Source organism: Mobula hypostoma, chromosome 24 (assembly GCF_963921235.1).
Source record: "Mobula hypostoma chromosome 24, sMobHyp1.1, whole genome shotgun sequence".
In the NCBI taxonomy this organism is placed as follows: domain Eukaryota; kingdom Metazoa; phylum Chordata; class Chondrichthyes; order Myliobatiformes; family Myliobatidae; genus Mobula; species Mobula hypostoma.
In genome coordinates, this window is record NC_086120.1 from 52149862 (window position 1) to 52176209 (window position 26348).

General features: G+C 46.2%; 1 protein-coding gene across 3 annotated transcripts in view; it reads left to right on the forward strand.

Moving 5' to 3' along the window:
• ncanb (neurocan b) overlaps positions 1-26348 on the forward strand; it is a 400023-nt gene that overhangs the window by 70567 nt on the left and 303108 nt on the right. For all 3 annotated transcript variants that reach the window (XM_063032277.1, XM_063032278.1, XM_063032280.1), the window contains exons 2-3: positions 7609-7690; positions 10512-10916. In XM_063032277.1, coding sequence (XP_062888347.1) covers positions 7618-7690; positions 10512-10916 — 478 coding nt within the window. In that variant the 5' untranslated portion in view covers positions 7609-7617. The remainder of the gene's footprint in view (positions 1-7608; positions 7691-10511; positions 10917-26348) is intronic.

Below are 26348 nucleotides of genomic sequence, written 5' to 3' on the forward strand. Positions count from 1 at the left end.
TGATAACCCTGTTATTATTACACCTTTCCAGAATCTGTCTCCCTATCTGCTCCTCAATGTCCCTGTTACTATTGGCTGGTCTATAAAAAACACCCAGTAGAGCTATTGACCACTTCCCGTTTCTAACTTCCACCCACAGAGACTCAGTAGACAATCCCTCCATGACTTCCTCCTTTTCTGCAGGCGTGACACTATCTCTGATCAGCAGTGCCATGCCCCCACCTCTTTTGCCTCCCTCCCTGTCCTTTCTGAAACATCTAAAGCCTGGCACTCTAAGTAGCCATTCATGCCCCTGAACCATCAAAGTCTCTGTAATGGCCACAACATCATAGCTCCTAGTACTGATCCAGGCTTGAAGCTCATCCGCTTTGTTCATGATACTCCTTGCATTAAAATAGACACATCTCAAACCATTAATCTGAGTGCATCCCTTCTCTATCACCTGCCTATCCTCCCTCTCACACTGTCTACAAGCTTTCTCTATTTGTGAGCCAACCGCCCCTTCCTCTGTCTCTTCATTTCGCTTCCCACCTCCCGGCAATTTCTAGTTTAGCAAACCTCCCTGCCAGGAAATTGGTCCCCCTCGGATTCAAGTGCAACCCGTCCTTTTTGTACAGCTCACACCTGCCCCAGAAGAGGTCCCAATGATCCAGAAATCTGAATCCCTGCCCCCTGCTCCAATCCCTCAGCCACGCATTTATCCTCCACCTCATTCTATTCCTATACTCACTGTCGCGTGGCACATGCAGTATTCATGGGATTACTACCTTTGAAGTCCTGCTTCTCAGCTTCTTTCCTAACTCCCTGTAGTCTGCTTTCAGGACCTCCTCCCTTTTCCTACCTATGTTGTTGGTACCAATTTGTACCATGATCTCTGGTTGTTCACCTTCCCACTTCAGGATATTGTGGACGTGATCAGAAACATCCTGGAGCCTGGCACCTGGGAAGCAAACTACCATCCATGTTTCTTTCCTGCATCCACAGAATCATCTGTCTGCCCCCCTGCTAACTATAGAGTCCCCTATCACTGCTGCCATCTTCCTCCTTTCCCTACTCCTCTGAGCCACTGGGCCAGACTCTGTGCCAGAGGCACGGCCACTGTTGCTTTCCCCAGGTAGGCTGTCCCCCCAACTGTACTCAAACAGGAGTACTTCTTGTTAAGGAGGACAGCCTCAGGGGTACTCTCTAGTATCTGACTCTTCCTCTTCCATCTCCTGACTGTTACCCATTTATCTGTCTCCCGAGGCCCCAGTGTGACGACTTGCCTGTAGCTCCTCTCTATCACCTCCTCACTTTCCCTGACCAGATGAAGGTCATCGAGCTGCATCTCCAGTTCCCTAACCCGGTCCCTAAGGAGCTGCAGCCAGTAAACTCTTCCTACCAGTCTAACTTGCTGACGTCCACAAGCTTGTGCAGTCGTGCCTTGATGTGCAGATCTTTTATCGTACTCCAAGATCAATCTAACCCTTCCCCTTACATGACCCTCCATGTTTCTATCATCCATGTGCCTATCTAAGAGTCTCTTCAATGTCCCTAATGTTCCTGCCTCTGCCACCAGCCCTGTGTTCTTTCCGGGGTGGAGATGTTTTGAGTCAGTGTACATTGCTTTGTGATGAGAGTTGAAAGTTTAGAGGGAAGGAACGAGGCAGGTTGTTTTACACAAAGAGTGGTGTGTGCCTGGAATGTGCTTCCGGGAGGGAGGGGGTTGTGGTAGAAGCAGATGTGACGCTCTGTTTATGAGACATTTGGACAGACAAGTGAACAGGATAAGGAATTGAGGGACACAAAACATTTATCCAGTTTTTTAGTCAGAATGCAGGACAGGGAACAGAAGACGCTGCAAATGCTCTGCAGTCAGGCAGAATCCATAGAAGGAGAGACAGAGTTAATAAAGAAACTGCAGAGACTAGGACTTTTACTCCCTGGGGTGGAGGAGATGAAGACACGGTATAGTCATGTTCCTTTTCCTATGTGTAAGAGGTGCAACGAAAATCTTCCAGCAGCATCGCAGGCATGTAGCATCATATAAACAACAATCAAAGAAAATTGTAAACATTAATCATGCACAATTTTTGCAAGAGAAAACACAAGTCAATTTTAGTGCAAGTGATCATAACTGTAGTCATTAGGATTCACCTCTAAATCTCACATCCTTATCCTAAATCTTTCCTCCTGTAGTATTCAATGCTTCACGCCAAGGCCCTCATTAGATGGCGTGAGATTGCTGAGCCTAAGAGATGGAGAGAGAGGGATGTCCTTGTGAACGATTTACAAAGGCCAGTGACTGGGTAAACTGCAAAGAGATGGAGGAACCCAGTGAGTCAAGCACCATCTGATGGGGCAAATGGGTAGTCAGTGTGTCGAGGTGAGTCTAGGGCAGCGAGCTCATCACATTTGGAGTTTTGTTATTCTGCGGGGAAGGGTGATAATGTGCAGAGACCTGGAGTGGGTGGGTTGTCTAATGGGGAGAGGGTCAACAGGCTTTTATCCACCAGAGATTAGAGAGTGAGAGGGGTCTGAAGGGCTTTGATCCATAAGATAGAGCAGCAACATTAAGCCATGTAGCCCATTGAATCTGCTCGGCCATTCCATCATGGCTGATTTATTATCTCTCTCAACCCCACCCTCCTGCCTTCTCCCCATAACCTTTGACACCCTTACTAACCAAGAACCTATCAATAACCTATCTGCTTTAAATATATGCAATGACTTGGCAGGCAAGGCCATCCATGACAATGAATTCCACAGATTCACAACCTTCTAGCTAAAGAAATTCCTCCTCATCTCTGTTCTAAAGGGACATCCTTGTATTTTGAGCATGTGCCCTCTGATCCTAGACTCCCCCACTATAGGAAGCATTCTCTTGATGGTGGATGTGAAATAGATGCTTCCTCTTGTGGGAGAAAATAGAACTGGACTTATTATTTCAAAGCAAAGGCTTTCACATTTATGACAGAGCAGGTAACTATTTTACTCACACAGGGTGTGAGTCTTTGGAACTGATGTCCTCCAAGATAGGTAGAAGATGTGCTGTTGTTTGGCTTTAATTCAGCGAGAGGTAGATTCTTGATAAGGCAAGGGTGAAAGGTTAGTGGAGACAAGTCAGGAATGTGGTCAAGTTACAGATGGATCTGCCATGATCTTTTTGAATGGTTGATCAATGTTGAGAGGTTAATGTCCATCCCTGCTTCCAGCCAAAGCCAGACAGGAGAACTTTTATTTGGAAATAAGGAAATGGCTGAGGACTTTGGCAAGTATTCTTGAATTGAATTGACTTTTTTACTGATTTCCTTCACATACATGAGGAGTAAAAATCTTCACATTACGTCTCTGTCTAAATGTGCAATGTGCAATTTATAGTAGTTTGTAATAAATAGTATGTACTACAGGACAGTCAATATAGCACAGAAATACAATTGTATCAGCATAAGTTAATTGGTCTGATGGCCTGGTGGAAGAAGCTGTCCCGGAGCCTGTTGGTCCTAGCTTTTATGCTGTGGTACTGTTTCCTGGATGGTAGCAGCTGGAACAGTTTGTGGTTGGGGTGAATGGGATCCCTAATGACCCTTTGGGCCCTTTTTACATACCTATCTTTGTAAATGTCCTGAATAGTGGGAAGTTCACATCTACAGATGTGCTGGGCTGTCCGCACCACTCTCTGCAGAGTCCTGCGAATGAGGGAAGTACAGTTCCCATACCAGGCAGTGATGCAGCCAGTCAGGATGCTCTCAATTGTACCCCTGTAGAAAGTTCTTAGGATTTGTGGACCCCTACTGAGCTTCTTCAACTGTCTGAGGTGAAAGAGGCACTGTTGTGTATTTTTCACCACACAGCTGGTATGTACAGATCACGTGAGATCCTTGGTGATGTGCATGCTGTGGAATTTAAAACTGTTCACTCTCTCAACCCCAGATCCATTGATGTCAAGTGTTTATCCTGTCTCCATTCCTCCTGTAGTCCACAACCAGCTCCTTTGTTTTTTTGACATTGAAGGAGAGGTTGTTTTCTTTTCACCACTGTGTCAGGGTGATGACTTCTTCTCTGTAGGCTGCCTCGTTATTATTTGAGATTAGGCCCATCAGTGTAGTATCATCAATAAATTTAATCAGCAGTTTGGAGCTGTGGGTGGCGACACAGTCATGAGTATACAGAGAGTTAAGGAGGGGGCTTAGAACATAGCCCTGGGGGGCACCTGTGTTGAGGGTCAGAGGGGCAGAGTTGAGGGAGCCCACTCTTGCCATTTGCTGGCAATCTGACAGGAAGTCCAGAATCCGGCTGCACAAGGCAGGGGCAAGGCCGAGGTCTTGTTGAGAGGTAATGTTGCAGCTATATAGGACCCTGAGCAGGCCCCACTTGGAGTACTGTGCTCAATTCTGTTCGCCTGACTACAGAAAGGATGTGGAAACTATAGAAAGGGTGCAGAGGAGATCTACAAGGATGTTGCCTGGATTGGAGAGCATGCCTTATGAGAATAGGTTGAGTGAACTTGGCCTTTTCTCCTTGGAGTGATGGAGGATGAGACGTGACCTGATAGAAGTGTATAAGATAATGAGAGGCATTGATCGTGTGGATAGTCAGAGGCTTTTCCTCAGGGCTGAAATGGCTAGCACGAGAGAGCATAGTTTTAAGGTGCTTGGAAGAAGGTACAGAGGACATGTCAGGGGTAAGTTTTTTACGCAGAGAGTGGTGAGTGTGTGGAATGGGCTGCCGGTGGAGGCGGAAATGATAGGGTCTTTTAAGAGACTCTTGGATAGGTACATGGAGCTTAGAAAAATAGAGGGCTATGGGTAAGCCTAGATAGTTCTAAGGTAAGGACATATTCGGCACAGCTTTGTAGGCCGAAGGGCCTGTATTGTGCTGTAGGTTTTCTATGTCTGTATGTCTCTGAGCTTCTTGTCGAGCCTGGATGGAACTATGGTGTTGAATGCTGAACTGTAGTCCGAGAGCAGCATTCTCACATAAGCATCCTTCTTCTCCGGATGTGTAAGGACGGTGTGTAGAGATGTGGCTATTGTGTCAGCTGTCGATCAGTTGTGTTGGTAGGTGAATTGTAGGGGATCCAGTGTGGTTGGTCTGTCAATCCGTGTGTCATTATAGAAAATTATGAAAGCCAACAGGTCTAATTTGAAGGAGGAGTTGTTGAAAGTGTTGACCATGTAGGAGTGGGCACACCATGTTGATCATCAACTTTGTAGAAATCTTGGAGATGCTGTATCGTTGAAATGATGAGAGGTGGAAGGATGTTGGGAAGGAAGTGTATGTGCATGAATCTCTGAACGTATAGGGACTGGCCAGGTCAATGTATGTTGGCCTTTATTACAAGAGGAATGTACTGAGATACAGTGAAAAGCTTGCCTTGCGTACTGTTTGTTCAGATCAAAGCATTGTACGGTGCATTGTGGTAGAGGAGGGGAGACAATAACAGGATGCAGAATGAAGTGTTACGCTACAGAGAGAGTGGATGTGAGTTTGTAACGAGATAGATTGTGATGTCATGTTACAGAGCTATTTAATAGTCTTATAACAGTGGCGTAGAAGCTGTCCTTGAGCCTGGGGGATTTCAGTAGAAGAGTAAAGACCAGCTTATTGTTATCAAGGGTCAAAGTTCAAAGTAACTTTTATTACCAAAGTACATATATGCCTTCATATACAAACCTGAGATTCATTTTCTTGTGGGAATACTCAATAACTATAATAAAAATCAATGAAAGACCACCCAGCTAGGACGTTTAACCAGAGTGCAGAAGACAACAAACTCTGCAAATGCAAATATAAATAAATAGCAATAAATAATGAGAATATGAGATGAAGAGTCCTTGAAAGTGAATCCATTAGCTGTGGGAAAACTTCAATGATAAGGCATGAAGTTGAGTGAAGTTATCTCTTTTTATTCAAGAACCCAATGATTGAGGGGTAGGAACTGCACTTGAACCTGATGGTGTGAGTCCTGAGCCTCTTGTACCTTCTACGTGATGGCGGCAGCAAGACGAGAGCATGACCTGGGTGGTGGGGATGTCTGATGATGAGTGCTCCTTTCCTACGACAGTGTTTCTTATAGATGTGCTCAATGGTTGGGAGGGCTTTGCCCGTGATGTACTGAGCCGAATCCACTATTTTTTGTAGGATTCTCCATTCAGTGGTGCTGGTGGGGTTCAGACATGAGTGTGCTGGTCTGGTCTCCCCACCATCTCTGTGATCGGGGCACTTCCATGAAAGCTCACCAGAGATGAACACTGTCCTCTGAGGAGAGATTTCACAGGCAGGGTGGAAATACCCTTGTGAAGATGAACAGGTTATTTTATCAAAGCATTCAATGTTCCAGTAGTGCTTGCTGGGGTAGATTCAGGGAGGATGTTCCCCTGGGTGTGGTGGCTAGAACCATGGACAGATCTGCCATCCAGATCTGAGGTGAGGAGAGGTTATCCATCTTGGTTGAAGAGCCTGATGGTTGAGGGGTAATAACTATTCCTGAATGTGATGGGGGCTGCTGATAATGGATGCTGCTTTCCTGCGACAATGCTCCATGTAGATATGTAGGTATGGAGGGCTTTACCTGTGATGGACGGGGCAATATCCACTACTTTTTGTAGGATTTTCATTCAAGGGCATTGGTGTTTCCACACCAGGCTGTGATGCAGCCAAAATGCACTCTTCACTACACATCTGTAGAAGTTTGTCAAAGTTTTAGATGTCATGCCAAATCTCCTCAAGCTTCTATGGAAGTAGTGGCGTTGCTGTGTCTTCTTCATAACTGCACTTACGAGCTGGGCCGAGGACAGGTCCTCTGAAATGAGTAATTTAAAGTGGCCAACCCCCTACAGTCAGACCAATTCTCCTCCAGAGGGTGTCAGTGAACCAGAGGGGAGGACCTTCAGATAGCTTCATGGCAGCATCTATTCAGAGAAATAAACCGTTAACGTTTCATCAGCTCATTAGGACCCTTTACAGTGTTGTGCTATTGCCTAGATTTTGGCTTCTAAAATTCTGTCCCTACTGATTGCCCCTCTCTCTCTTCCCCATCTCCCTGACTGAACCTTACTCACCTGTTCCAGCATCTCCGGATGTGATCCTGTGCCAGCCTTTCTCATAACAACTCATGGGAAGGAGGCCTGTGTGTGTCCGTGGCAGTGCAATTAACTTGTGATCCAGTAGTGTAGACCATAACCTCGGGTCAGGGAGTGGGGCTGCTGGACTAGTTATTCAGCTAGTCACTGGGAGGCTGCTGGTCCCAGAGTGAGATAAAGATAAAGATTAGCTTTATTTGTCACATGTACATCGAAACATTGAAACACACAGCAAAATGCGTTGTTTGCATTGACGATTCACACAAAGGATGTGCTGGGGGCAGCCCATGAGTATTGCTGTGCTTCTGGGCAAGCTGTCGGAAGCAGTCCGTGATGGAACTACTCATATTCTCCATGGTATTTGCAGATTTAAACATTTCCAATGCTGTCAGCTGAAAAATATTCATTGTTTGGTGTCCACTGTTTCATTTGGGAGCTGGGCAAGATTGAAGTGGAAGATCGGAAAGTGGGGGAAGGGCAATTCACTGAGGTCTTACAGGCGACTTGTTAAACCTTCTGAGGAATCCTCTTCATCTTGTTCCAGGAATAGAGCATGTTGAACGTCTATCTCCACATCGGCTGGATCTGCACCTGCCTGGCATCTGCTGCCATTCTGCAAGAGGCAGGTATGTTGTCAGTGTGCGCACTGCAGAGGGTAGTGGAATCTGCCAGGAGGTGTGTGTTGTGTATCCCTCTGTGCCCTGTAGAGAAATAAGCTGTGGATCCCAGAGTGCACCCACACTGTAGCTCTCACAGTGACCCCCACAGTAAACTCTTCAGTGAACTCATCTCCTTCTCAGCCTGGCTTGCAATGAGCCCAATACGTTAACAGCAGCTTTAACAAGGACTGACCTGCATTTATGTGGCACCCGTATCATCACCCTGCTCTAATCTGTGGAAGGTAGTCACTCCATACTGCAGGGGAGCTAATTCAAACAGAGCAATTCCCCAATGATAACAAGACCATGGGCAGCCTCAGGGATGATCTCACCAAGACTCAGGGAAGAGTGTCGTGGGATCTTACCCCAACTGAAAGGGGTGTTTGAGGTCACTCCTCCCTGCAGTGATGACTCAGGGACCATGCCAACAGTCCCAGGACAGTACCACGTGACTGCTGTGGTTTTCTGGCTAAGATATCAGAACAATACGCTGTCTGCTTTCGTGGAATATAAAAGATCCACGACATTTATCGAGAAAAGCAAGGAGACTTTTCCAAGTGGTCTGTGGTACCTTTGAGCAACCCCTGACACAAGTGTTTGGATCATTTATTTCATCCCGCCGTTTGCACTCTTGCTGTGCACAAATTATCTGCCTTATTTTCTGCACTCACTATACTTCAAAAACCCCCGAACTGGGAGTTCATAAACTCCTGAACTGGCCATGAAGGTCAGTTCATAAACTCCTGAACTGGCCATGAAGGTCAATCATAATCAAGTTCAAGTTCAAGTTGAATTACACATGATTACAGGCAACTGAAATAGCGCTCCTCTGGGCCAAGGCACAAAAACACAGAACCAACAGTGACACACAAAGCTCATATAGCACATAATTAAGATGGCAGAGAAACATTCAGTTACAAACTATAAATAATAATCTAGCCCAAGTCCCTGAGTGTCATGGTCTGTAGATTGATGCTGCATGGATGTTGTCCTGGAGCCACGTTTCTGCAAGAGTATTGGAGCAGTTCACAAACTCAGCGTCATGAAATCTGTTGCTTTGCAGCAATTGTACAAGATATAAGTTATACTATAAATTACACTAAGAACATAGTGCAAAAGAAGAGCAAATTGTCCCCAAGGAAGTGGTGTTCATAGGTTCATGGACCATTCAAAAATCTGCTGGCAGAGGGGAAGAAGCTGTTCCTAAAACATTGAATGTGTGTCTTCAGGCTCGTGTACCTCATCTCAATGGTAGTGATGAGAAGAGAGCATATAATGGGTGGTGGGGGGTTACTCATCATGGGTACCACCTTGTGGCATGGCCTTGTGAGGGGTCTGTAGTGGTGAGGGTGCCATGGGAATGCCAGCCCCTTTGCTGTTTGCTTCCATTGCAGGTATCTCCTATCACAGTTGCTCACACACAGCACTGCTCACTTCACCAACACTGGATTCAGCCTGGTATTCTATGCACACACAGTAACTGTCATAAGCTCTAGGTGCTGGAGTAGTTATTCCCACAGACACACAGCATGTACACAACATCACGATTCACTCTATGGAAGAATGAAGCTGGTATTAAAGGCAATAATTTGGCTAAGTAAGTTTCCCATTAAATTGGAAATCAGTCTGACCTTTCAGTGGAACTGGTGTTTGTAACACACTAAAATGTGAGAGTGATTCTAATGAGCTGGCAGCCAGCAGCCACTGTTACTATAGTGTGGATCCTGTTCGTTATAATTGAAACCTTGCTGAATTTGCTCATCTCCTGTCCCCATGATGTTACCCCAGCTCCCAACAGTTCAAACTCCAGATGTCTCCTGACCCATTGAACCTGCCGTTCACTAACCAATCCTCACAGATTGTCCTCTTAGCCAGGTGCCATGTAATTGAAGCCTGTTAGTGAGAGCAGGAAGGCATAGAGTCACAAAGCACCACAGAAACAGGCTCTTTGGCCCATCTAGTCCATGCTGATCTGTCATTCTGTTGAGTCCGATCGACCCGCACCTGCACCCGGACTATACCTCTCCCATCCGTGTACTTATCTGAACTCCTGCCTGTTGTAATCAAACTCACATCCACCACTTCCGCTGGCAGCTCGTTCCACACTCACACCACCCTTTGAATGAACGTGTTCCCCCTAAACATTTCACCTTTCAACCTTAACCTATGATTTCTAGTTCTAGCCTCAACCAACCTCAGTGGAAAAAGCCTGCTTGCATTTAACCTATAATTTTGTATACCTCTATCAAATCTCCCCTCATCCTTCTACACTCCAGCAAATAAAGTCTTAACTTATTCAGCCTTTCCCTGTAACTCAGATCCTCTGGTTCTGGTAACATCCTTGTAAACTTTCTCTGCACTCTTTCAATCTTATTGATATATTTTCTGTAGGTAGGTGACAAAAGCTGCACACAATACTCCAAATTAGGCCTCAACAATGTCTTTTAATCTTTAACAATAACATCTCAACTCCTGTCCTCCATACATTGATTTATGGAGGTCAATGTGCCAGAACCTCTCTTTAGAACCCTACCTGCCTGTGACATCACTTTCAAGGAACTAAGGCACTGGGAATTGTAGAGAGGGGCAGCCCCAGGCCAGGTCCAGAAATGGTGCACAGGAGAATCCCAGAGCTGACAGTGTAGCCCTTTTAACAAGCGTTGGCACTGCTGTTATCTGAAAAGACAAGAGAATGTTCTAGGGTACATGGAAGAGGCTGACAAAGAAGCCAGTGAGACAGTGTGACAAGTTGAATTGCTCACCCTATGTTTGTCCCTCCCTCCCCCAGCGACAGGTAACAGGTACGAGAAGGCAGTGAACATGAAGAAGGTCCAACACCAGCCAGTTGTCCGGGGATTAGCAGACTCTGCCTTGCTGCCCTGCGTTTTCTCAGTGCTCCCCAGTTCAACCACTGACCCCTCGCTGCCCCATGACCCTCCTCGGATCAAATGGACCAAAGTGTCACTCGAAGGTGGGAGCAGTAAGGAAGTTCTCATTCTGGTAGCCAAGAACAACACGGTGAAGCTGAACCCAGCCTACAAGGGCAGGGCCAGCCTGCCTGGCTATGGCCCCTTCCACTACAACGCCAGCCTGCAGATCGTGTCTCTGCGAGCAAGTGATGCGGGTGTCTATCAGTGTGAGGTGGTCGTGGGCATGGATGATGAGCAGGACACCGTGCCACTGCAGGTTATCGGTGAGTTTCTGGGGTTGAGAAGAGGTGGGAGGTGACCACAGAACGTCTTTTCCCGGTGTCGAAATGCGATACCAGAGGGCATGAGGTTAAAGTGAGAGGGGTGTTTGGATGACGATTTAGGTGCATATTGAAAAGGTCAGGGTGTCAGGGCCTGAGGTGAGGGATGGGCCAGTCTGGCTCACTGCTCAGCTCTGTGCTGAAGTAAGGGTCTGTGGACAGACTTATTAGAGAATTTAATACTGATCAAGCACAAAGTCGGCAAAGACCTCGAAGTCATTATGACATTGTGGGCATCACTTGAGTCATGGCTGAAAGAAGACCATCATTAACATCAAAGAATGTACTCTGTATTGAAAGGACAAGCAGGGATGCATAGGCAGTGGTGTGGCTCTGTTGGTAAGAGATGAAATTACAAAGAGGTAACGTAGGGTCAGAGAATGTTGAATCTTAGTGGGTGGAGTTAAGAAACTGCAAGGGTGAAAAAACCATTATGCACTCATATATAGGCCACCAAATAGTAGCCAAGATGTGCGATTGAGTTTGCAAAGGGAGCTGGAAAAGGCATGTAATAAGGGTAATGACACAATTGTAATGGGGGATTTCAATATGCGAGGGAATTGGGAAAATCAGGTTGGTGTTGCATCATGAGAGAGGTAATTTATTGAATACCTACGAGATGGCTTTTCAGAGTAGCTTGTGCTTGAGCCAACTCAGAGAAAGGCTATCTTAGATTATTAGTCAAGTCAAGTCGCTTTTTATTGTCATTTTGAACATAAACTGCTGGTACAGTACACAGTAAAAACGAAACAACATTCCTCCAGGAGCATGGTGCTACATGAAACAACACAAAAATACACTAGACTAAGTGAGACAACACAAAGCTACACTAGACTACGTAAGACAATACAAAAACTATACTAGATTACAGACTACACAGGACTACATAAAGTGCACAAAACAGTGCAGGGCAGTACAATAAATAATAATCAAGACAATAGGCACAGCAGGGGACAAATTACAATATAATAATAAATGATGTAGATGTCAGTCTAGACTCTGGGTATTAAGGAGTCAGATGGCTTGGGGGAAGAAACTGTTACACAGTCTGGTCGTGAGAGCCTGAATGCTTCGGTGCCTTTTGCCAGATGGCAGGAGGGAGAAGAGTTTGTATGAGGGGTGCGTGGGGTCCTTCACAATGCTGTGGGCTTTATGGATGCAGCATGTGGTGTAAATGTCTCTAATGGCGGGAAGAGAGACCCCGATGATCTTCTCAGCTGACCTCACTATCCGCTGCAGGTTCTTGCGATCCGAGACGGTGCAATTTCCAAACCAGGCAGGGCTTTCTTGGCCTCAGAGCTGGTGTAATAACACAGATCTTTTTACAGAGCTTAATGTAAAGGAACCCTTAGGAGGCATTGACCATAATATGATTGAATTCATACCAGAATTTGAGAGGGAGAAGCACAAGTCAGATGTATCAGTACTGCAGTGGAATAAAGGAAATTACAGAAGCACGAGAGAGGAGCTTGCCCAGGTGGATTGGAGGAGGATTTTGGTGGGGATGATGGCACACCAGAGGTTGCTGAAGTTTCTGGGAATAGTTCACAAAGCACAGGATAGATATGTCCCACAGAAGAAGTAGTTCTCAAATGGCAGGGTTAGGCAACCGTGGCTGATAAGGGAAGTTAAGGACTGCATAAAAGCCAAAGAAAGGGCATATAAGGTAGCAAAAGTGAGTGGGATGTTGGATGATTGGGAAGCTTTTAAAATCCAACAAAAAGCAACTAAAAAAGCTATAAGAAGGGAAAAGATGAAATATGAGGGCAAACTAGCCAATAATATAAAGAAGGATACTAAACGTTTTTTCAGTTATATGTAGAGTAAAAAGGTGAGAGTTAATATTGGACAATGATGCTGATGAGTTAGTAATGGGGAACAAAGAAATGGCAGATGAACTTAATGAGTACTTTGCATCAACCTTCTCCGTGGAAGACACTAGCAGTGTGCCAGAGGTCTGTGTGTGTCAGGGAGCAGGAGTGAGTGCCATTGCTATTACAAAGGAAAAAGTGCTAAGCAAACTCAAAAGGTATTAATGAGGAAAAGTCACCTGGACTAGGTGGATTGCGTCCTAGAGTACTGAGAGAGGTTGCTGAAGAGATAATGGATGCATTGGTCATGATGTTTCAAGAATCACTTGATTCTGACATGGTCCCGGAGGACTGGAAAATTGCAAATGTGACTCCACTCTTTAAGAAGAGAGGAAGGCAAAAGAAAGGAAATTATAGGCCTGTTAGCCTAACCTCAGTGGTTGGGAAATTGTTGGAGACTATTATTAAGAATGAGGTTTCAGGGTACTTGGAGACTAATGGTAAAATAAGTCAAAGTCAGCATGGTTTCTGTAAAGGGAAATCTTGCCTGACAAATCTTTTAAAATTTACTTGAGGAAGTAGCAAGCAGGGTGGACAGAGGAGGCAGTGGATGTCATTGACTTGGATTTCCAGAAGTCATTTGATAAGGGACCGTACATCAGGCTGCTTAACAAGATAAAATCCTCTGGTGTTCCAGGAAAGATACTGGCATGGATAGAGGAATGGCTGACAGGCAGGAGATAGTAAGTGGGAACAAAGGGGGCCATTTCTGGTTGGTTGCCAGTGACTAGTGGTGTTCCTCAGGGGTCAGTATTGGGACCGCTACTTTCACAATGTTTGTCAGCGATTTGGATAATGGAATTGATGGCTTTGTGGCAAAGTTGGTGAACGGTATGGAGATAGGTGGAGGGGAGGTAGCGCTGAGGAAGAAATGAGATTGCAGAACTTGAAGAAATTGGAAGAATGGGCAAAAATGTGGCAGGTGAAATCCAGTTCTGGGAAATGTATGATAATGCATTTTGGTAAAAAGAGCAATAGTGCGGACTATTATCTAAATAGGGAGATGGTTCAAACATCAGAGATACAGAGGGACTTAGGAGTTCTTGTGCAAGACTCCCAGAAGGTTAACTCACAGATTGAGTCTGTGGTAAAGAAGGCAAATGCAATGTTAGCATTTATTTCAAGGGGAGTAGAATATAAAAGCAAAGAGATAATCCTGAGCCTTTATAAGACACTAGTCAGGCTGCACTTGGAGTGTTGTCAATAGTTTTGGGCCCCATATCTCAGAAAGGACGTGTTGTCATTGGAGAACCCAGTGGATGTTCACAAGGATAATGCTGGGAATGAAGGGGTTAACATATGAGGAGCGTTTGGCAGCTTTGGGCCTGTACTCACTTACTCACTGGAATTTAGAAGAATGCAGGGATATCTCATTGAAACCTACCGATTGTTGAAAGAATTAGATAGGGTGGATGTGGAGAGGATGTTTCCTATGGTGGGGGTATCCTGAACTAGAGGACACGGCCTCAAAATTGAGGGGTGACCTTTTGGAACAGAGGTAAGGAGGAATATTTTTTGCCAGAAGGTATTAAATCTGTCGAATGCTCTGCCACAGACTGTGGTGGAGGCCAAGTCCGTGGGTATATTTAAAACAGAAGTTGGTAGTTTCCTGATCGGTCAGGGCATCAAAGGATATGACAAGAAGGCAGGTGTCTGGGGTTGACTGGGATCCAGGATCAACCATGATGAAATAATGGATCAGACTCGATGGGCTGAATGGCCTAATTCTTCTCCTATGTCTTACGATCTTATGGTCTAAAACAGTGTGAGAAAAGCTAGTTACTGCCTTTATTTTCTGAATTCAAGGGGAGCCATTCCACAAATCTCTGCCAACGCAAGGTTACAATTCAGATTTATACAGTAAATCTAATCACACTGGGTCAGTTTTGTCCAGACACTGATTCCACAATCTATACAACAGTAGCACCGATACAATCAGTTCTACATTGCTCAGAGTTCCAAACAATCCGTTAATCACATTGCCTCTCAGACGATTAGCATCTATACATTGATGACATGACTTATTGTTAGGACAAGGATGATAGACCCATTCTTTTTTAAAAAATATTATCCTCTCCCCATGAGTCTGCCAACCCCCCCCCCAAGTCCTCAAGATAAATCCCTTTTCTCTACAGTCCCCTCCTTTTTGATCACTAGGTCAACCCTACTCCTCATTGTCCAGATATGGGAGTTCATAATCTGGGGGCGGAGGCTGCACGTTTAAGCAAACGCCTTCATCATACTCAGGATCAAATGATTCTGGTTTCATTTTAGGAAACATCCCCATGGGTCTGGGTTGGGACCTCGGCATCAAGGCACAGGTACATTGGATGACCAGTACCACCATTACAACTAACATTAATATTAGCCCATAATGGATGATGGGTCCTCACCAGCCTCCACGAATATTCCCTAGTGGCCACCAAGTCCCTGGGGAATTATAACCATGAAATTCCTCTCCTACTTTCTTTACCTTCCACTTTCTCCTTCATATGATCTGTCAGGTTAGTGATATTTTCGGATTCATCAGGAATATAAGGACAGCATTCTTGCCCTATGATGGCTCAAGTGCCTTCTCTCTCAGCTAACACAAAATCTAGGGCCATACAATTCTGCAAAGCTGCATTTCTACTAGCTAGTATTTCAGTGGTTAATTGTCTTATCTGCAATTGTGTACCCTCCAGAGCTAAGGCAGTGTCTTTAGTTAACTGTTCGAGGGCTGAAGCATCCACATCAATCCTTAAGCTGCTCTGCCTGCCCCATGCATAGGAAACATAATCATCCAGAACCTCTCTGTATCCATAATCACCCTCTTCCTTCGCGGGTGAGTAAGGTGGTACGAGTCATGAGAGTGATGTACCACCAATAATACAAATCTGGGGTAACAACATCCAGACCAGTTAAGAGGTAACCAGGGGTAAGCTTGATCCCCACATATCCAGTATGTGCCATTTGCTAATTGTAGGGATCTTTCAGAGGTCCTGTGGTTACCCCCACTATAAATCAGCCTTTTCTCTGCGTTTACTCCTTCCCATTAACCGACCCGTCTTGTTTTCCCAGCACCAGCACTTTTAATCTGTTTGAGTAGCTACATGCAATCAAGGCACAATATGATTTGTTAAATTATAGTTAGGCATGTACCATCTCTCAAAGCAATTTCCCTTAAAGAATACCAATCCAATTGACATCCATGTAGCTTGATCTTCTCGCAAAGACAAGGAAATCTGCAGATGCTGGAATTTCAAGCCTTGAAGGGTCTTGGCCCAAAACGTCGACTGTACCTCTTCCTATAGATGCTGCCTGGCCTGCTGCGTTCACCAGCATTTTTTATGTGTGTAGCTTGTTCCTCTGTTGACAATCTATTCCCTCCTGTATCCATTCCTTCCCTTGGTCTGGCCAGTACTAGCTTTTAAAACTGCTGGTTATAGAACATAGAACATAGAATAGTACAGCACAGTACGTGCCCTTCAGCCCACAGTGTTGTGCTGACCCTCAAACCCCGCCTCCCATAAAAGCCCCCAACTTAAATTCCCCCATATACCTGTCTGGTAGTCTCTTAAACTTCACTGGTGTATCTGCCTCCACCACTGACTCAGGCAGTGCATTCCACGCACTAACCACTCTCTGAGTAAGAAACCTTCCTCTAATATCCCCCTTGAACTTCCCACCCCTTACCTTAAAGCCATGTCCTCTTGTATTGAGCAGTGGTGCCCTGGGGAAGAGGCGCTGTCTGTCCACTCTATCTATTCCTCTTATTATCTTGTACACCTCTATCATGTCTCCTCTAATCTCCTTCTCTCCAAAGAGTAAAGCCCTGGCTCCCTTAATCTCTGATCATAATGCATACTCTCTAAACCAGGCAGCATCCTGGTAAATCTCCCCTGTACCCTTTCCAATGCCTCCATATCCTTCCTATAGTGAGGTGACCAGAACTGGACACAGTACTCCAAGTGTGGCCTAACCAGAGTTTTATAGAGCTGCATCATTACATCGTGACTCTTAAACTCTGTCCCTCGACTTATGAAAGCTAACACCCCATCAGCTTTCTTAACTACCCTATCCACCTGTGAGGCAACTTTCAGGGATCTGTGGACATGTAACCCCCAGATCCCTCTGCTCCTCCACACCACCAAGTATCCTGCCATTTACTTTGTACTCTGCCTTGGAGTTTGTCCTTCCAAAGTGTACCACCTCACACTTCTCTGGGTTAAACTCCATCTGCCACTTCTCCGCCCACTTCTGCATCCTATCAATGTCTCTCTGCAATTTTCAACAATCCTCTACACTAACTACAACACCACCAACCTTTGTGTCAACTGCAAACTTGCCAACCCACCCTTCTACCCCCACATCCAGGTCATTAATAAAAATCACGAAAAGTAGAAGTCTCAGAACAGATCCTTGTGGGACACCACTAGTCACAATCCTCCAATCTGAATGTACTCCCTCCACCACGACCCTCTGCCTTCTGCAGGCAAGCCAATTCTGAATCCACCTGGCCAAACTTCCCTGGATCCCATGCCTTCTGACTTTCTGAATAAGCCTACCGTGTGGAACCTTGTCAAATGCCTTACTAAAATCCATATAGATCACATCCACTGCATTACCCTCATCTATATGCCTGGTCACCTCCTCAAAGAACTCTATCAGGCTTGTTAGACACGATCTGCCCTTCACAAAGCCATGCTGACTGTCCCTGATCAGACCATGATTCTCTAAATGCCCATAGATCCTATCTCTAAGAATCTTTTCCAACAGCTTTCCCACCAGAGACGTAAGGCTCACTGGTCTATAATTACCCAGACTATCCCTACTACCTTTTTTGAACAAGGGGACAACATTCGCCTCCCTCCAATCCTCCGGTACCATTCCCGTGGACAACGAGGACATAAAGATCCTAGCCAGAGGCTTAGCAATCTCTTCCCTCGCCTCGTGGAGCAGCCTGGGGAATATTCCATCAGGGCCCGGGGACATTTCTGTCGTAATGTATTTTAACATCTCCAACACCTCCTCTCGACTTCTCTAACTTCCGCTAAGGCCCCACCTCCCCCTCGTACCCCACCTGTTACTCATTTTTATGCACACATTCTTTCTCTCACTCTCCTTTTTCTCCCTCTGTCCCTCTGAATATACCTCTTGCCCATCCTCTGGGTCACCCCCCCTTGTCTTTCTTCCCAGACCTCCTGTCCCATGATCCTCTCGTATCCCCTTTTGCCTATCACCTGTCCAGCTCTCGGCTCTATCCCTCCCCCTCCTGTCTTCTCCTATCATTTTGCATCTCCCCCTCCCCCTCCAGCTTTCAAATCCCTTACTCACTCTTCCTTCAGTTAGTCCTGACGAAGGGTCTCGGCCTGAAACGTCGACTGTGCCTCTTCCTATAGATGCTGCTTGGCCTGCTGCGTTCACCAGCAACTTTGATGTATGTTCATTGAGGACCTCGCTCACTTACATAGCCTCCAGGCACATCTTCTCACCTTTATCTCTAATCAGTCCTATCGTCACTCCTGTCATCCTTTTTTTCTTCACATAATTGAAGAATGCCTTGGGGTTTTCCTTTACCCTACTCGCCAAGGCCTTCTCATGCCCCCTTCTTGCTCTTCTCAGCCCCTTCTTAAGCTCCTTTCTTGCTTCCCTATATTCCTCAATAGACCCATCTGATCCTTGCTTCCTAAACCTCATGTATGCTGCCTTCTTCCACCTGACTAGATTCTCCACCTCACTTGTCACCCATGGTTCCTTCACCCTACCATTCTTTATCTTCCTCACCGGGACAAATTTATCCCTAGCATCCTGCAAGAGATCTCTAAACATCGACCACATGTCCATAGTACATTTCCCTGCAAAAACATCATCCCAATTCACACCCACAAGTTCTAGCCTTATAGCCTCATAATTTGCCTTTCCTCAATTAAAAATTTTCCTGTCCTCTCTAATCCTATCCTTTTCCATGATAATGCTAAAAACCAGGGAGCGGTGGTCACTGTCCCCCAGATGCTCACCCATTGAGAGATCTGTGATGTGACTCGGTTCGTTACCTATTTTATCGAAATATTCTTGCTTCTCCTCATTGAAGGGAATTGAGCATAAGGACGCAGCTCCTGCTCCAGGCATAGGAATCCCATTCACACCCAACAACTAACTACATTAGTCCGTGCGGCATATTCATGAATTATGCCCAAGTAAGTATTGTAGGTTCTCGCCGGCATAATGAACCCCAATAGTCCACACGACAAAAGTATTTTCTTCATAATTGAGTTTTCCATCTTCCCTTCTGAAGAAAACTGGCACTCGCACAGTGCCATGTAGTTTCCCCTGGACTTTCACAGCAATCTTGTCACCTGGATCCCTTGTTAGGGCCCTTCCCGCACAGGAGAAGAAGAGTCTTGAGTGCCTTTACATCTACATAGTCTCCAGGTTTAAAGGGACGAGTGTTTCCTTCTCCCGGCCGAGGGAAGGCAGCAACTACCTGGCCTTGGTTTGCTCTTATCGCTTCACCAAAGGGCTTTCACAATTCCTATGGTTTTCTTATCGGTCCAGACCAGGGTCGTCTGTACACTTGTCAAAGGGGCTGAGACCCTGCCACCATCGACTTTCCCGTTAACACCTCGAAGGGAGTAGTTTAGTTGTCCGGCTTAACTGATTTCTTAGAGTGTATAATGCTGTGGGAAGAGCCCCCTGCTATTTCAATCGCGTTTCCTGACATGCCTTAGACAGTGTATCTTTTACTACTGCATTCATTCTACTGGAGCTGATACAGAAGGTGATATTCCCAAGTAAATCCTAACGCCTGATCCAATTCCTTAATTAATTTACCTGTAAAATGTGTCCCTCTATCACTGTTAAATGTGTATGGAACCCCAAATCTGGGAATAATTTCCTTTATTAATGTTATAACCACAGTTGGAGTATCTTCTTTTCCAGTGGGAGTTGTCTCACCCGTTTGGAAAACATGACCGCTACCAGTGATCGGTATTTATAACCCCACTGGCTGGCACATGCACACAGTTTATCTGTAGTTTGGCAAATAGTGCCTCCGCGGGTGGCAAATGGACAAATTTCGCAAGTGATTTACCCTGTTTTTCTGGCAAATCTCACAGCTTCGCACAACCTGCTGCACAATGACTGTTAACCCTGGTGCAAACCATTGTTGTGTTTGATGTGTAATAACGCCACCCCACCATGTCCTTTCCCAGGTACTAGTCGAACAAGGCGCGTAGGAGATTCCTGGGACGCACATGGCGATTATCCGGATGTCTCCACACCCCCTCAGAGTCCATAAAACGCTGCTTTCCCTTCCCCTTTTCCGGGTCCCGTCTGGGGCAGAAATTAAATCTTGAAGTTTTGGGGTAGGGGTGACAAGGGTACATACGTACCAGCATTGCTTTTCCCGCACCAGCGGCTTTCCTGGCAGCCGCATCTCTTTTACATCTGGGATCTGAGGCATCAGTGTGAACCTCGCACTTAATGACAGCAATTCGTTCGGGCAACTGCACTGCTTGTAGCAGATTTTTAATGAGATACACATGCTGGATGGGTTTACCCACGGACGTAATGAACCCCCTATGTTGCCAAAGTGACCCAAAATCACGAATCAGCCCGAAGGCACACCTAGAATGTGTATAGATGTTTACTGTGTACCCTTTGGCTAAAATGCAGATTCGTGTTAGAGCAAAAAGCTCAGCTGTCTGAGAAGACGTCCCTTAGGGAAGTGTTCCTGCCTTTAAAGTATCTAAGGGAGTCTTTATTGCATAGGCTGCCGGTGTGCTGTGGTCATTAGGCTTGCAAGAGCAGCCGTCCGTAAAGAGTTTTAAATCGCGGTTATCAACGGATAGGTCAGGTCATGAGGACGTAACGGTCTCCACAGTCACGGGGTTCTGAGGACTGGGTTGAGTGCGGGTGCTCTTTCGGAAGTTAAATTCGACTTGTTAAGTAACATGACCTCGTATCCCGTGCGGCGGGCGGTGGTGAAATGTTGCGTAGCAGCTGAGATGAGGAGCGGCATTATAGTGTGAGGTGTCAGTACCGGACAGGTATGGTCTCGTATTAACGGGGCAGCCCTTTCGACCGTTGCCGCTGACGCTGCCACCGCCCTTACACATCCCGGCACTCCTCTAACCACTGGGGACAATAGGGTGGAATACGCCACTGGTCTTGGTAAGCCACCGTGTCCTTGGGTTAATACTGTACTGCACTTGCGAAACCCTCCTTCCTTTTTATTCACACATATCTGGCATGGCTTGCTGTAATCGGGCCTATATTGGGGCACCTCGTTAGCCTGTTGCATATCCTCAGTCCACGGTAGGGTATCAGGAGCAGCCTGGGCTGCTGCGTCTCGGAGAGCAGCGTCATAGACTCGGTACAGTATTCAGGTACAGTACCCACTGCCGACAGACAGGAATTCGTCATTCCCGGGAAAATCGTCATCTGTTTTGTTTGGTAGCGGGTCTGGGAGCCTGCACAGTGGCAGTCACATGCTCCGTCCCCAATTGGCGGGTTCTCTTGTTGCAGATATGTTACTGTAAATTGGCAGAGTTGTAATTTTGACGGGGAGGCTGTCTGTCCTCAGGCGGCCAAATGATTCAGTAACGTCACAGGGTCTTCTCTACAATCAGTCAGTGTCTGGGAGGTCAGCAATAACTCATCTGCATATTGTAAAATCATGATGTCTCCGGGCAGTAGTAAATTTGCGAGATCATCCCGGACCACGGCTACATAAACAGCCGGACTTTCTGATATAGCCCTGCAGTAATTTTGTCCACGTGTGTTGCTGTCCATTATATGTAAAAGCGAACAGCTTCTGACTGTTCTTATGCAGTCTTACCGAGAAAAAGGCAGATCACAAATCAATCACTGTGTACCCACAGGACTCCGAAGGGATAGAGGCCAATATGACATGGTGTCCGGAACCGCCGGTGAAATGAGCTGCCCTTCCTGATCTATAGCCCACAAATCCTGAACATATCGCCACTCATCCCGTCTCCCTGGCTTGAGGATGGATAATTTCCGCGTATTGCAAGGGCTTTGAGTTAGTCACGGAACCCCTTGTTGCAATAGCGTCCCTCTAGCGGGTTTAATACCGCCGACCGTCCCTGGAGGGGGATGATATTGCCAAACGGAGGGTAGTCGGGCGTTCGGTTAAAGAGTCACCTGATGGGGAGCTACGGATTTCACTAATCCTGCATGATTCTTATGCTGTGTCCACAATGCAGGATCCGCCCTGCGAATATCTTGTGGATCGCTCAGTTGGAGTGCGGGGGGGGGGGGGTGGGGGGGGGGGGGGAGGTGGGGCGCTCTGTCTATGGAACTCACAGTTGGCATGTAACGGAGTTACAACTGTATCTGTATCCCCTGTATCTGGTCCATAATAAGTCACCCCTCTTTGGTTAGGTGGCGATCTGTGTTACAACACCGTCTCTTCATAGGTCCCAAATCGTTAGACTTAAAAAGGGGTTTCATCACCGGTGGGACATGGGGCAATGAACGTGTGCCCCCGAGGAAGGGTTCCTCCTGTTCTGAGCTGAACCTCAGCCGCTCAAAACTCAAAATTTACCGGACCCAATAAGATTATTAGCCCCCTCTTGCCTTGATGTTGGTTTGCTCGGTTTCTGTAATTGTATTTGAGATCGAGGTCCCTGAAGGCTGCAGGACAATGTAGTGCAGTGACTAGTTTACAAGTTCCAATTAAATTGTCCAGAAATCCGCTTCATTTTGCTGCCGTAGCCAATTTCCCTAGGGATTTCCCCCAGTGTGCCAGCTATGGAGAGCAGCTGGGTCCCCTTATTGTTCAGTTTTTGTAGCCTTGTACTGTGGAGCTCAGGCAGTCTGTTTTCAGGGATTTCAACATACAGTTCTTTGGGAATGCAGTGAATAACGGCATTTAATTTACAGCGTGCTTGGCGTCCGAGCAAATTAACAGATGAGTTCTCAGCTATAATCAACGTTTCTATAATCAGATTGTTCCTTATCTTTATTTCAACTGGCTCCAGCAAGGTTCTATCACAGGAACTCTGACTTTTCCTAATAATTTATACTTTTTAATACTTAATACTTTTACTGCCTTTTGGTAATGCAACAGAAGGGTGTACGGACAATACTGTAGCGTCGGAATCGATCAGGACCTATATTCTCCTATTAACTATCTCTATGTCTAACATGGGGTCCTCTGAGGGGGGGGGGTGGTTCTTGGAAGCCTGATCACCCACCCTTCGTGCCCCCCTATTGTTGGTTAAAGGGGTTACAATTAAAGGATTCACGCATGGTAAAACAGGTTTCTCTCCATTTCCCCTCCTGCGTTTATCAGGGCCTCTTCTCTTTCCATTCGATCCGGTTTGGCACTCCTTAATCCAAAGTCCTATCTTCCCACACCGCCCGCATACATCCTGTCTCTTATCCCCTTTCTCTCAACTCATCTCCTCTTCTTTGTTGCACACACCGTTCCTTTTCATCCTCATGTTTAAATAGCCCATTCCTATCCATGTTAATGAGAAATGGTATGGCATTCTCCCAATTTCTGTTTTGCCATTCCAGATCGGTCAATTAAAAAAAAATGTGCTACCTCTGGTTGGAGACAATTTATAAATGTTTGCAGTGCCAGTTGGTCGTTTCCTGCCGGGGGTATCCTTGCGCTCGATTCCCAAGTATCTTTAAACTGGCAATAACATCAGTAAGTCTTCCCTTCTTCTGCTGTCATCTAGATTTCTTCAAAGTCACTGTGTTGCCTGGCTCCTGCAAGAATGGCATCTCTCCCATGTTCAGCCAATCATTCATTCCGTCAGTAGGACTCCCATCACCATTCCCGTCCATTGGGAAATCCCGTTCGAACCCTGACCAAGAAGTTCCAGAGACTACCTTAAGCAATGCCTGGACATCTCCAGGAAAAGAATTAAAATTTGGCAAGTCTAGACCAACCAATTATGGAAGACTACTGGTTTGCATAATGGATTGGAGGCTTCGCGAATCGTGTTGCGTATCCCAGCCGGGGCCCAGGGTTTAAGTATCCGGACTTTCCCTAGCATTAGGCGAGGAGCCTGGAGCAGAGAGTCTGACCTATTCGCCCCCTCCTCCGGCTTGCCTTTTGTGATTTTGTCACAGGTCCGTCTCTTGACCCGGTTTGTGAATCTGGTTCTACCCCATAAGTCCCGGGGTCGAGTTATTACGATCCCCGCGCCCCCATGGAACCGCCGGTTCCCTCTGCTTGGCCCCAATTTACCCGCATGTTTGTGATCTCGTCGCAGGTCCGTCTCTTGACCCGGTTTGTGAATGTGGTTCTACCCCATCAGTCCCGGGGTCGAGTTATCCCGATCCCCGCTCCCCTATGGAACCGCCGGTTCTCTCGGTTGTTGTTGCCGCTGCTGTGGGCTGGATCTCTCTTTAGATCAAAGGCTCCGCATGAAGCCAGTCTCCACAACTCCACCCACAGAGATCCCTAGAATTACAGAGTACCGGTACCTGCTATCTCCCGTTTCCAACCACACCTTGTCCGCGGGCGACTCCGAGGGAACCAGTGGGTCCCCTAACAGCTGTTTCGTCTTCCTGTCTTCTTTCGCGTGTTATTGTTCATGGGTGCTGTAGTTAGGGGATCAGCAGGCCGAGTCCTGGCATGCAGTGTTGATCCAGAATTGACTTTCCGTTTCTTTTTCTGGGGCTTGCCGTTCCGGTTACCCATTTAACCCCCCTGTTAATTGTTCTCTACAAAGGACGTAAATACTTAAGACATACCGGGAGTGTACACTCAAAAACATATAACCTTATACTCGATATATTCCATTTACCCTTTTCCATTGGCCAAGGGGGCAGGTTCTAATCTCGAGGTTTTAATTGGCTTTGTTTTAATACCGTCTTTTAATCAGAGTACCCAAACCCCGTCTTGTTCTTAGTCCGAATTCAGGGGCAGCTCCGCTCCATAACCCGGTCTTGACTTTTATCTTTCAAGCAACTCTCACGGTTGGGTACTCTTGATCTGATCTTGACGATAAGCAAGTTTCTTGGATGGGTTCGTTGGGTTCTCTATGATATGAGATTCCATCCTCGTCGCAGATACCGTCAGAAGATTTAGTGCCGATCAAACACAAAGTAGGGAACGACCTCAAAGCCAGTTAATGCCTTTATTTCTTGAATTCATGGGGAGACCGCCCCGCACGCCTCGTCAACGCAAGTTTACAATTTAAATGTATACAGTAAATCTAATTACACTGGGTCAGCCAGTCTCCGGACACTGTTTCCGCAATTTACACATAAGCGCCGATACAATCGGTTCCACATTGCTTAGAGTACCAAACAATCCGCTAATCACGTTGCCTCTCAGACGATTAGCATCTATACAAGCGGTTCCTCATTGATGACATGATTTATTGTTAGTTATTTCATAGAAAACCCATGCTGTTTATTTTATCATGCTCTCCCTATGATTCTGCCAGACCTCCCACCCCCTCAGACTTAAACCCAGACTCTGCCGACTTCAGTTCAGGCGTTTATTGTTTGCATGCTTTGTTAGTTTTTCTCATTGGTCATTGGCTGTTCAGCCGTTTTCTCTTTTTTAAATGTTTTTTGGGTTTCTTTGTTTCGTGGCTGCCTGTTAGGGGACGAATCTCAATGTTGTATAATGTAAACGTGCTTTGACAGTAAATGTACTTTGAACTTTGTGTTATGGAGAGCCAACACAACCAATTGGTCAGTTGAAAACTAATCCCAAACTGACTTCCACTGATTGGTCATTGTTCCTAACTACGTCTTGAACGTTCTTGGGTAAACCATTTAAACAGCGTGTTCTGGGATTTGGGGCTTTGGGAAGCGGATGGGACAACATTTTCAGGGTGGGGTCATGGCTGTGAGTTCCTCTGCCACAGCTGAGATTTTTGTAGTTTAATGAATAAAGGATAATTTCGTGTTCTGGCTTCGGGTCTCATCAGTAGTTCTGGGTGAGCGAACACAACAGAGGAAAGTTGAAGGAGATGTGCTGGGCAGATTTTGTACACAAAGTGGTGTGTGCCCGGCGTGGTGGTGGAGGCAGGCACGATACAGAGTTTAGATAGAGAATGGCGGTTTAGGGTCTAGATGCCATTGGTGTGATTAGTCAGCACAACATCATGGGCTAAGGGACGTGTTCCTGTGCTATACTGTTGTATTTCTACTAAACAAGAGAGCCCGCATTTCATTGACACCCCTCACATCCTGCATCTCATGGCCAAGTGTGTAACTGTGATGGTATCGTCAGGAGACCCAATGATACAATGAACTCCCAAACCCTCGGCATGTCAAACTGATTCGGTGGTGTAGGTAACTACTAGCTAGGACATGAGGGCGAACACTTTAGATGCCCCTTGTGGAGTGGCAGAGCTTTCACACCCACAACGTTTCAGTGTCTCACCTGCTGAGGACCTTGGACAGTGCAGAGATGTGGGGATGGAACTGTTGTTGAGTTGTACAGTATCACTTGAGCGGGATCGGTTAACGACATCGTGTTTGTGCTGATAGGACACGGTTAGTGATGTTGGAATGGGGAATG